The 12,861-nt window shown below is 39.0% G+C and overlaps 1 protein-coding gene and 1 long non-coding RNA gene across 2 annotated transcripts; both read right to left on the reverse strand.

Moving 5' to 3' along the window:
• Positions 1 to 5,038: 5,038 nt before the first annotated feature.
• LOC131026402 (persulfide dioxygenase ETHE1 homolog, mitochondrial-like) lies at positions 5,039 to 6,195 on the reverse strand. The gene is made up of 5 exons (XM_057956279.1): positions 5,965 to 6,195; positions 5,824 to 5,883; positions 5,680 to 5,733; positions 5,401 to 5,425; positions 5,039 to 5,317 (listed from the first exon to the last, which is right to left on the reverse strand). Exons 1-5 carry the CDS (start codon positions 6,037 to 6,039, stop codon positions 5,223 to 5,225), a joined length of 309 nt encoding a protein of 102 aa, XP_057812262.1. The 5' UTR covers positions 6,040 to 6,195; the 3' UTR covers positions 5,039 to 5,222.
• A 2,094-nt stretch (positions 6,196 to 8,289) lies between these two features.
• On the reverse strand, positions 8,290 to 9,134 carry LOC131026408 (uncharacterized). Its single transcript, XR_009102287.1, has 2 exons — positions 8,772 to 9,134; positions 8,290 to 8,654 (listed from the first exon to the last, which is right to left on the reverse strand). It is a non-coding gene; the product is annotated as an uncharacterized LOC131026408 (long non-coding RNA).
• Between the last annotated feature and the right edge of the window lie 3,727 nt (positions 9,135 to 12,861).

The following is a 12,861-nucleotide window of genomic DNA, read 5'->3' on the forward strand; positions in this document are numbered from 1 at the left end:
GAAGAGAATGAAGAATTAGTGGTGTACACTGATGCCTCGAAACTAGGATTGGGCTGCGTGTTGATGCAAAATCAGAAAGTGATAGCATACGTGTCTCGTTAATTGAAGCCCCATGAGCTGAACTACCCGACTCATGATTTAGAACTAGCAGCCGTCGTGCACGCGCTGAAGATTTGGAGACACTACCTCTATGGAGTTAAGTGTGAGCTCTTTACAGGTCATAAGAGTTTAAAGTACTTCTTCGAGCAAAATGATTTGAACATGAGACAACGAAGATGGCTCGAATTAGTAAAGGATTTCGATTTCACCATTAATTACCATCCAGAAAAAGCAAATGTAGTAGCTGACGCCTGGAGTCGAAAGACGAAGGCTAAGCTAGGGTATTTCATCACCCAGTAAAAGGAACTAATTCGTGACTTCGCCTCTCTCAGTTTAGAGATTGTTCATCCTCCGAACACAGTATCGGGTTGTGTAGCTGCGCTGACGGCTAAACCTGATTTGAGAGAAAATAATTGTGCAAGCACAAAGAGAAGTTTGATTCTTGGAGAAGATGCGTCTCGCTGTAAGAACGAATGAAACGAAAGGCTTCACTGAAGCAAAAAATACTGCACTAGTGGTATAGTGAAAGATTGTGTGTATCGCACAATGAGGAGTTAAAGAATGAGATTATGAGCGAGGCTCACGATACTCCATACACTGCACATCCAAGCAATACAAAGATACAAATTTTGAAGAAAATTTTCTGGTGGAAAGGAATGAAAAGAGATATAGCGTTGTTGTGAAGCGATGTCTCGCTTGTCAACAAGTTAAACCCATTCCCGAGTGGAAGTGGGAGCACATCAACATGGACTTCGTAGTGAGCCTACTGGAGTCAGCACGTGGAAACACTGCATTTAGGGTCATAGTGGACCGATTATCAAAGTCAGTGCACTTTCTGCCAATTCAAATGACATTTGGATTGGAGAAACTTGCAAAGTTATATGTCAAAGAGATAGTACGCCTTCACGGTGTACCTGTATCTATCACGACAGATCGTGACACCAGATTCACATCGCGTCTCTGGAAAAGTTTACAAGAAGCAATGGGCACTCAGCTGAACTTCAGCACAGCGTACTACCCTCAGACTGACGGGCAGTCAGAAAGAACGATTCAGATTCTAGAAGATATGTTGCGAACGATTGTCGCAGACAAAGGTGGAAGTTGGGAGGATTTGTTACCTCTCATAGAATTTGCTTATAACAATAGTTATCAAGCAACAAGTGGAATGGTCCATATGAGGCCTTATATGGCCGACAATGTAGTTCACCATTTTACTAAGATGAAGTGGGTGAAAGAAAGCTGTTAAGTCCTAAACTGGTCCAACAGATGGTTGAGAAGGTCGACCACATCAAGCAAAGAATCAAAGAAGCTCAGGATAGACGCCGATCGGAGTTAGAATTCCATGTTGGGGATCGAGTTTTCCTCAAAGTTTCTCCCTCAAAGGGAGTTATACGTTTCGGAAAGAGAGGCAAGTTACGACCCCGTTATATAGGAGCTTTTGAGATCCTAGATAAGATAGGCCCTGTAGCCTATAGGTTGGCATTGCCGCCCAGTATTGGAGACGTACACAATGTGTTTCATGTCTCTCAGTTAAGAAAGCATGTGTTTGATCCAAAGCATGTGATCAAGCAGATAAAGTAGTCCTAGCCAGGATCAAAGTTATGAAGAGAAATCAGTCCAGATACTTGATCGCAAGGTTCAAGTTTTACGAGGCAATAATATTGTTCTCGTCATGAAGTGGAACCATCACAGGATGGAAAAGGCCACAAAAGAGATGAATGAAACGAACGACTAGTATCACAAGCTAGAATACCAGATATGTAATTTCGAGGATGAAATTTTTATAAGGAGGGATGGATGTAATACCCCGTTTCCTCGAGCTAAGTTTAGAATAATTTTGAACTTAGATTTAAGATGATTCACGCCGGATTGAGAAAAAGAATTTATTTTAATTCCAACAAAAATTATTTACAAAAGCATTTGTAAATTTAGTAATTAAATTTATATGCATTGCATATTTATTTAATTAAGCATTCAAGCTTCTAAATGTGAGTATGTGAATTTATTTCATATTGGGCCTTATGTTTTATTTACATTGAGTAAATAAATGAGAGCCCAACCCATCTTCACATCAAGCCCAACCCACTTTGAATCCTTGATATTTTCTCCATTCCACCGCCTCATTTTTCCCCATCTTCAAATATCTATCTCCTCCGCTGCTTCACGAAAATCATTTCTCTCAATTCACTCAATTCTCTCTCGTTCCAGCACCCGAAGAGAACTTCAAGAACAGCAGCAACCATAACTCTCGATTCACACAACAGCTCAGCAGATTCAAGCCAAGGTTTCATCTATGAACTCCTTTGCCCTTTCATTCTTACTCATGATCGAACAAATGATTTCAAAAACACATGTGCATACTTTGTTATATTTTTATGCTTGCATACTTTGGGTGTCGGTGTTATAAGAATAGGATAAAGGTAGAGTCTTGATTTATGTTGCTGTAAATCGAGCTTGGAGCGTGTTGTTTTGTGGAGTTGGCTGTGTGGGCGAATAAGTCGAGAGTAGAGGAGAGTGAGGGTGGCGGCCGTAGCTTGCTGAGGTTGCCGAAAACAGAGGGAGGTGACGGCGCTTCGCCGTTGCCAAGGAGGTGATCGGCGCGAACTGTACTCGTGAGCTGAGAAAGAGAGTCGTGAGGTGTTCAGAGGTTGGGGGTGAAGAGCAGAGCAGGGAGATGAGAGCAGAGCAGAGCTGAGCTGACTAGCAGAGCTGAATGCCAGAGCTAGATTGCAGAGTAGAGCTAAATCACAGAGCAGAGCTAGATTGCAGAGCAAAGCTATATCACAGAGCAGAGCTGGGATACCCGAGCTGTAGTGTAGAGCTGGGATAGCCAGAGCTGGTAATGACCAGAGTTAATGTAGCAGAACAGAACGGAGTAGAGAACTTGTGCATATTAAGTAAACACTTATATGCTTAAGTATGAAATGAGTCATGCATTGCATCATGATTTAATTGGTTTTATATAATTCCAATTACAAAAGAAAGATGATTAAGAATATTGTTGGTGTTCTTAACTCAAGAGAAATGTTTTCAATTATTTATTCATTAAATTTTGAAAACTCGGCTAAGTGAATCATAGAATGTTAAGCACTTTACCGTGACTTGAGTTAGATTTAAGAGACCTATTGAGAATAGATTTCTTGTAGGCCTTGAACATCAGGATGATTAGTACTGCTATTCCGATTCAGAGATAAGTTAAACGACAGGCTTTGCCTATTCAGGTGGCTTATTTTCCAAATGTATGATTGAGCTAATAAGCTTAAATGTTCGTGAAATATAAACTGTTTATCCAATAAAATATATTTTTGTGCACTCTCCCATGTTTAAGGCTCGCCACAACGAATCAATTGAGGTTCTCTTATAGCCTAACACGTTATTTGAGAATTGTGTACACTTGTTAGATGACTCGGTGGGTTGATCTCCATCGGGCACTAACCAGAGGCGTTATAAGGGTGCTAGACGAGATGTGTTCCAGAGCATAGAAATGATAGGCCTGTCTGGATTAATTTTCGAGGTTTATTTTACTTGGCTGGGTTACGCCCTTAGTTCAAGTCAGCGGGAGAAAGAGATCCGTCGGTGACTAAATGGTCCGGATCACAGCGAGTAACAGAATGGAGTGTGCAAACGCGCGCAAAATAATTAAGTATTATATGAAATGTTTTAACATGCTTAGAAGTTATTTCACTTCAAAAACCTTCTAAGTCATGTCAGTATGATTGGATAAACTGTTCTTCAGATTATGAAATGTTTCAAAAGTTGCAGCCCAAAAATCTTCAAATGTTTTTTAGGTTAAAGGCTGGTGCTGACGGGATGAGCTGAGGCTAGAGTTCAACTCCTTATTTTGACTTCCGCTGTAGAACTAGCCAATATATGTCTTTTGTTTTCCTTAACTTAAGACCTTTATGTTGTGACTCTAAACAATATCTTTTGTTGAGTCGAGACGATAAATTCGCAAGTATTTCTTTTTAAATGTTGGTTATCTGAAGCATGACACTAAACTTGTGATCCTGAAGTTGTTATGTTTGTTGATTGATTTGTATTACTTGAATGCCTGTCTTTATTCATCCAAAGGGGCTAAGCCCGATTGTTATCCCTTTTATTCGGATTTCACAAGGTTTTTCCCTTGTTCATTTTAAATGATGAGTCGTACCCCGGTTATAGTTAATGTTTCAAGAATTGGGGTGTGACATTATGTAATTTTAATTATGTTTTTAAGTTTTTTTTATGCAATTTTCAGAATTTTTATTTTAATGGAATTTTAATTATTAGCAAAATGTGTTATTTAAATTTGAGCAATTAAAATTAAATGAAAAGCATAAAAATCAAAACTAAAAAAATCAAGTAAACTATCATGTAATCCCAATGCGGCCTCCTTACTCAATGTGGTCCCCTCCTATCAAGTAGGCTATCATGTAATCCCAATGCGGATGCTCTTATATAGTGTTAATAATGATATTAAAAAAATTAGCAAAATTTCGCTTCCTCCAAAATTCGAATCTATGTAAAAAAATACCTCCTCTAAATAAATATCAGTCAGATGATACATTAGATCATCAAAATCAATCTAAAATCTAAAATATCAGTCACAATAGACCGAAGAAAATGCTTATAATAATTTACATATCGCAAATCTATTCAAAGATTACAATGAAAATTTATTAATTCAATTAAAATCTTTTTAACTCTTGGCAATCCATGTATGCAATATTATAGTTTACATGAAAATTCAAAATAGTGTTTAACAATAGTTTGCTCTCATAGTATATCACGCTTGAATCTAAACACATGAACGATATTCTTCTTCTACTTCGATAACCTTTGGGAGCTTCTTGATCACTGTCTTCGAGTTCATAGTCTTGATAAATATTTGGTCATTTGGTCGTGATGAATGTTATAGTGAGTTATTTTAATGTAATAGTGAGTTCATAGTCTTCATAAATATCCATGTATAAGTTGTTATTATTTTCTTCAATAGTGTTTTGAAAAGGTAAAAATCTTGTGCAATAGACATTCCATTGTTATGAATACATATCTATTCCACCACAATAAACAGCATTTTTATGTTCAAGTCTCACAACTTTATTGCGCATAGGCGACTTTGGCTTATCAACACCTTTCCAAGATCACGAGGCGGCTTCGGCTTCAACATCTTGCAACCCACAAACCATGTTGGCAGGGACTGCTATGTCTATCATTTTGGGATATGACAAATTCAAATCTGTAACGCAAAATGAGTTATCAACAACTGTTGAAACTCAAACACAAAGTCATGAAAAACTCAGTATCAATAACAATACTTACTTGCCATTATGTTTTTAAATGTTTCCTGAACAAGACCAGAAATCAAATACATTAGTCAATGCAGCAAACATTTATCTTGTAGAAGTGAGCTCCAATTATAGCTCTTTCCAATGTAATGAATACTTGCAGTCTAGAGATGTGAAAAAAAATAAATGGAGCAACTCAAGATGGGTTACTTTGATAAAATAGTATAAGCTCTTCTTTTAAAATTTAACTCTTGTGATGGATAATTTTAAAAAATAAATTCAGTAAACCAATTGTTTCAAGAAATGGAATCACCTTATCTTTTGTGAGGCGGGGATTATACTGCATCTGCTCTGCCACAGTAGTCGCCTAGTAGAACACCAAAGCTTGTGCATAAGCAACTTCGATCTTTTATGCATCAAGACAAGAAAAGGCAACAAATGTTAAATATATGCTTACAGAGAATCCCTTGTAGTCATGAGCAGGATACACAAATGTATCTTTTGGCAATGTAAAGATCTATAATGACCAAATAGTCGAAGAGTATTAGAAACCACATCAATTATGTTCCGAGTAATGATATTTGTTCAGTATTCATACCTGAGAATGTACTGAATCATAAAGCTGATCAGAACTTCCACCCTGGGGACAGAATGTGGATATTGGTTTCAGCATGCAAAAGCAACTAAACAGTAACACTTATAACAGAGCCAAATTTGGCTTGCACATGACCGTCATGATAAATGGACCAACAACGAAGAATAACTGCTAATTTAAGTTGCTCGAGTAAAAGTACTTAAACGCATAGATGACGTCCTCTCCATGGATCATCGCCTGTGCTTAAAACTTTTAATCAAAGAAATTGGTCTAAGGTTGGGGTGACAAGGGCACACAACTGTTAGGTCCCGGGGGGTCTCGAATAGGTGTATGGGGGGGGGAAATACACCTATGGGCTATTTTTACAAAATCCTCAATCAGAGGGATCTCAAGATAGAGATCTAAATGAAACTTTGCACGCAAGAAAAGACACTTGTTGACTGAAAACAGTTTTGACCAAACAGGTTGACGACTGATACTGAACGCTCTTCAGTAAGGAGTTATCAGTTAAGTTATTGGAACTTAACTGATGCACTTGTGGGCTTCAGTCGAGTTTGCTAAAAAATAGATGATAACACTCTTCCTGACTATCAAAAGATAGATCAGTCAGACTGATATCATACGCAGCGAAAATTAAACTTAGTTTCACAATAGCCTCGGTTGAGCACGTTGTTGGTCTTAGGTTTCTCTTTGCAGTTAATCAGTATTCAGTTTATCAATTGAAACAACACAAGTAGAAATGTAAAACTGAAAGCTGTAAACAACACATAGACTTTTACGTGGTTCGAAAAAACCTTTTCCTACATCCACGATCGGTTGATCAGACCAACAATCCACTCCGCAAGTGCTTAACAGGTGCACTGCAAACCAAACCGTGTGTTTGCCGGGTGCACACAACCGTACCACTGAAGAAAACCCTTCTTCAGTACCCACGTTTCACTCACGTCGGATTTCTCTTGCTTAGCACAACCCGCACTAAGACTGTCAGAGTCAGATAACCCTTCTGAACTCCAAATCACTCAAAACACTCAAATCTTTCTTTTGGAAAGGAGGTTTGAATGAGTGCCAACTATACTGCAAAGAACAAGTTCTTTGTAGCAAGTTTGACATTGGCTTCTGGGTAAACAAAGGTTTGCCTAAGGTCTAAGAGAATGTATGTAATCAGCAGTGACTGATTTTGGCTTTGGAATTCTCTTCTTCGATTCAAGTTTTGGGGAGGTTAAGCTTTAGGCTGAGTAGCAATTTCGGTAGAGCTTCAGCTTATGTCGTTGAATCGGTGAAGATTGAAGTTGATCCTCGAGCGCTATTTGTAGGAGAACTCTTCAATAGATCTGTTGGCGTATAATGTCCTCAAGATTTCTTCCGTTGGAGAGCAATTCGAATTTGGGCTGAGGCTTCAATCTTTGAGGTTCCTTGTCTGGTGGAAACGACTCTCTTGAAGGACATGAGATGTGACGTATCTGATAAAGTAACCACCAAATAGGAATGACCTCTGCAGAGATAAGATCCTGAGATCTCTGCATTTAATGCGGCTGTACTCTTGTGAGTACGTGGCTTCCTTTGAACGTTGGAAGATCAGTCCGAGGAAGAATGATCAACTGATACTTGACTTTAGTATCAGTCTGTGGCACGCATTAAGTAATCAGTTCCAAACTGATTCTTCAACTGATACTTCAGTTGGTAACTTCAGTCTTCAGTCTTCAGTCCTTCGTCCTTCAGTCTTCAGTCTTCTGTCTTCCGAACCGCATACTAAACTAGAGACGAACTCTAACACTTGAGTTCAAAATAGTTCTAGTCCATTACAAATAAGACCTATGAATTTTGGTATCATCAAAACAAGGATTAGGATATTCCACAAGGTTCCCAACAACAACTTTGACATAAGGTTGAAAAAGCTCCACCATGAGGATAAACATGGTGCACAGGTTTTATGGTGGAGCAAATATCTGAAAATCTGTCCTACCACATCCATGAATTAATAAATCATCACTAGTAAAAGCCATTATTGGCTGAGGGTGATCAGGTCCATCACCTGTGACATAAGTAACGCATCCTTGCGTATGACCTGGGGTTGCACGAACCTGCAAATGACAATATTTCAAAGCTTGGCATATAAGAGGGTGATGCAAAAGATAAGATAAACAAGTCGGACAAAGCTTGGCATATTTCATTCGTTCTTTTTACTTCAAGGAGGGATAATATTATCACACCAAAACTACAATCAATTTTCTAGTAAAATGAGAAGCTGCGGAAGTAAAGCAGAAAAGGAAAACTACGCCCTAGTCCCTTTTTGTGCCATGTATTTCCTCAAGTGGTCCAGCTGATTATAAGACAATTATTGAAATTTCAGAAATGCTTCAAACTTGACCAAAATAAATAGAAACACCAACTAATACAAATATACCTCATTAAACCTCAGAAACCCAAAACGCATTGACTCGACTCACATTGCGACAATCTAATTAACCCACAAAACTCAAAAGCAAAATGCGAGATAAAAACTTAATCATGAGAAAATCAATCAAGTCATAGAAGTGAACCAGAGCTGGTTTATCCGGGTGAGAAGCATTAGCGAGAAGGTAAGTGTAGGTGGACGACTCCTTCTCAAAGAGCTGCCGGAAAAGCAACTTGGACGACGTCGTATAGGAAGCCGACCCCATTCGCGATCCAAACTTGGCCGTGAACGTAACAATCTGCTGGAAATAAGACTTCTTTGGAAGTGTGGGAGCAGAAAATGTGGCTGAAATTTTCAATAATTGGAATTTGGACAACATTTCTTGCTGGGGGTAGATGAGGTTTCAATTTAATACCGAATTGGGGGGTGATTACATCGATCAATGTTTGTCACGTTCCAATATACTATGCAGTAATCCTATCTGCACTCGAAGTGCGTGGTGAGGATGCGTCACTGGATAAATCAATACTAAATTGCCAGTCTGACAAAGAATGAATAAATTATATTTAGGGATTGCAATGATTGGGGGAATTAGGGAATTGGAGTGGTTGCTTGGGATTACGCCATTGGTAGTTTCGGCATTCACAAGAGTGAGCGACGAATACAGAGATAGTCGCATATCACTTCTCCAATAAATCCCCATTGCACTTTCTCAAATAATCACAAAACTCTTAACAAATTCCTTTTTCCTTTCCTTATCTGAGAAAAGGAAAATAACACAAAACTTGGGTATAATCGAGTGTACCGGACAATCGGATTGACCCGTATTTAGAATAATATAATATTATTTATAATGTTTGGATTAAGCTACGACTTTGAGTCAGAGTACGGGTCAAGATCTAAGTGAGAATGCAAGCAGGTTATACGGTACATTCGGTTGACCCAAAACCACCTCTAAAAATAAAAGAAACTTTGCAAAAATACCCAACTTCTCAAAAGTATCTATTAAAAATACCCAAATTTCATATCATCTACATTCTATGTCCATTTCTTTTTTAATGGTTCTTCCTTACACAATTCACGAACGAATTTGACGTGCTATCAAGAATCAAATTATTACATAATAGATTGTACTAGGATTGTACTTAAATTTCATGAGCCAAATTGAAAAATACACATTCTGAGACAACAAAAATAAATAATACTCATACTTATAAAAATTATTCCCTCTTATTAATTTACCCTCTAGCGTGTAGACGTGCATTATGTCAATTTTAAATAGTTCGAACTTGCACATTCGCACGATGCCTGACCTAACATGTAAGCGTGCATTAGATCAATTTTAATTAATGTACGTTTACACGCTCTCACGATCTAGCATGTAACGTGTATTGATCGTTTTGTGTAAGCTAAGGCGCGCTTACATTCTTGCCAACCAAGCGTGTAAGCGTGAAATTGTGTAAATATAAAAATGATTTTCCTTTTTGTTCGGGCGAATTTTTCCCATAATCGGAGGGCGTAGCGACTGCGCGTCGGAGAAGAGAAAATGTCGCGGCAGTTCGAATGAAAGAGAAAACGCAGCAGAGAACGCGAGATTCGATTGCTTTGCAGAGATTTTCTAAAGAAGACTGGAGTTCTAAGCAGGCAGATTTCGGAGAAGGGTGAAAGTCGAGTTTGGATCTGATTAAGGAGAAAGCATTTAAGGGGAAGATTCGTAATTCAATCATTTTCTGAGTTTGTATGGAAGATGGCATTTTTTTTTTTTTTGCGTGAGTGGGAAGATGGAAAAGTATGGAAGATGATGGGTAGTTTTATTTTTGTTTCTTTTATTCATTAAGGATAAAGATGTATTTTCATACAAAAAGTGAGTATTTTTTTTATATATTTTTATAATAGTGGGTATTTGTTTTTGGTGTATGAAATTGGGTATGTTTTAATATTAACCCTAAATTTATTCTATTGTAATTATGTGTATGTATATAAAGCTCTAAATTTCCGCCACTGATTTATGAGCCTAAGGAGTTTTCATTTATGTTGTATTACCAATTTTAAATCTTCATTTAAATATAATTATTATGTCGTTAGTATAAATGGTTTTTTTTAGAGGTATAATTGATTATGTCGACGGTATAATGTATTATACCGGTGCAGAGCGAGATCGCATACACAATTGACTTGTCCTTACTTAGTGCAAGATGAATGAGTATTGTATTGCATGAATGAGTATTGATTAATGAATATGAGCATTGTATTATATGACTTCTGATAATTCGTATAACTTATAAGTATGGATTTAAGCATAATCTATTATACCTCTAGCATAATACATTATACCTCCAGCATAGTACATTATACCGCTGACATAACCAATTATACTGTTGATATAATACATTATACCAACAACATAAAAGAAAATACTGCTGGCATAATACATTATACCGTGGAACTGTTTTTATGCAACAATATTATGTTTATACATTATACTTGATATATTGAATACTACGTACATTAGAGTAGCATTTGTTATATTATATGGTTGCACGGATATAATTTTGTAATTACATCAGTACTTTTTATAGTACAGGGTTAAGGTGCAGATAGGCCCCTCAAGTGAAGGCCCTTAGAGCATTTCAGTCCTCTTACTAACTGTGTGTGCAGATTGGTCCTCGAACTCAGAAAAATGGTGCAGATCGCCCCCTCTGACTTAACACCGTTATGGGCCGCTAGTCAGAGGGGGCGATCTGCACCATTTTTTTGGAGTTCAGGGGCTAATCTGCACCTTTTCCCTTTTTGGAGTTCGGGGGCTAATCTGCACACCGTTCATTAAAAAAAATCACATCTCATCTTCTCCGACCAACTTTTCCGGCGTCAATCGCCGTCAGATGAGGAAAATCACGAAATCAAGTTCCCAAGCCCCAAATCGGGAATTCCAAATCGGCGTCATTGCTCCCGAAAATCACATAATCGAAATGGAAACTTGAATTCTCCCTCGAACGTCACCGCCCCCAATTGCAGAATCACCCCCAACGAATCGAACTTCGCCTCGCCGTAGGCGGTGATTGTGACCCCAATCGAGATCGAGATCATGTTGGCCATGGTCTCTGATTTGAAGGCGTCCTTCTTCAATAGCACGCCGATATTGTAGATGGCGACGGGCATCGTCGGCCTTTATCACCGGATTTCGTCGGATTTGAGAGAAAGAGGCGACTCCTTATCGAGAAAAGCTAGGCGACTCCTCATCGAGAAAAGCCAGGCGGCGGGTTCACCGGATATTGCGGCGGCGATTTCCGATGGAATGGGAGAACTAGGGCTCGTCCTTGACGCTAAGCGTGTGCAGTCGAGTGAGCTCCGAGGTTTAGGGCCCAAGAGAGAAAGAAAGGGGAGGCGCCCTCTGCTGGCCTCGCCGGAGCTTGAATCAGCGACACCGACGATCAAATTTTGAGCGAGAGAGATGAATTAATTAAAAAGTTAAAAGGTGCAGATTAGCCCCTGAACTCTGAAAAAACGATACAGATCGCCCCCTTGACTAACGGCCCATAACGGTGTTAAGTCAGAGGGGCCGATCTGCACCGTTTTTTTGAGTTCGGGGGCCAATTTGCACACACAGTTAGTAAGGGGACTGAAACGCTCTAAGGGCCTCCACTTGAGGGGCCTATATGCATCTTAACCCTTAATTTTAAAATCCTAAAAATTACATTAAAAAAAACCTAAAGACATAATTTAAAATTACTTAATTAAAACCTAAAAATATAATTAAAAATTACTGAAATAAAACCTTAAAACATAATTAAAAATCACTTAATTAAAACCTAAAGATCTCCCGTTTCTTTCATCCTAGCTATGATCTTCGCCACCCGAGCCTTGTGGATTTGGAGAGTTTCCTGATCCATGCCATCCGTCTTCATGAATAAGATCTGATCGTCGTGGATCTTCTTCTTGAGCTTGTTCTTCTTGGCGTACTCGCCGATGATTTTTTTCAGCTTGTCGTCCGACCTATCCAACCTCTCCTTGAATTTCGAGCTTTGCGACGCCTTCCCCTTCGCATTCGCCTCTCTCGCCGCCTCCTTGTTGCCAATTGGGCGGGAAGACGTGATCTCCTCGCCCGACGCCGAGGTAGTGAAGTCGCCTGTCTCTGACGTCTTCGTCCTCTTGGAGGAATGGATGTCTCCCTCAAGGTACATCGACTTGAACCTCCGATTGACTCGAAGCATCCTCCATGGATTCCAGTAGTTGAAGAGGCGGAAGTTAGGCTCCTAGATTGGAAGATAACTTGGGCCTTCTGTTGGAGCATGTCGTCAGAATGACCGAAAGGCTACTTGGTTGTCGTCTCCACCCAGATATTCTCCCATAACTTCACCTCCGCACTCACTCGGGCTAAGTGTCCCTTTATTTGGCGGGGTTTCAGCTTGACGCCGAAGAGGGCGTTCACCCGCTCTAGAATCCGTTCCCAATAGGCCTCCCTCTTTTGGTCGATGATTAGACGTATTTATACGCATATATTTTGG

Source organism: Salvia miltiorrhiza, chromosome 5 (genome assembly GCF_028751815.1).
Source record: "Salvia miltiorrhiza cultivar Shanhuang (shh) chromosome 5, IMPLAD_Smil_shh, whole genome shotgun sequence".
NCBI lineage: Eukaryota > Viridiplantae > Streptophyta > Magnoliopsida > Lamiales > Lamiaceae > Salvia > Salvia miltiorrhiza.

Excerpts from the sequence above, each read along its gene's own strand:
- LOC131026402 (XM_057956279.1), bottom strand. The coding sequence starts at position 6,039 with ATGCTGAAACCAATATCCACATTCTGTCCCCAGGGTGGAAGTTCTGAT. Across the intron at positions 5,734-5,823 it reads ATGACTACAAGGGATTCTCT|GCGACTACTGTGGCAGAGCA; the intron begins GTAAGCATATAT and ends GTGTTCTACTAG. Across the intron at positions 5,426-5,679 it reads CCCGCCTCACAAAAGATAAG|GAAACATTTAAAAACATAAT; the intron begins GTGATTCCATTT and ends GGTCTTGTTCAG.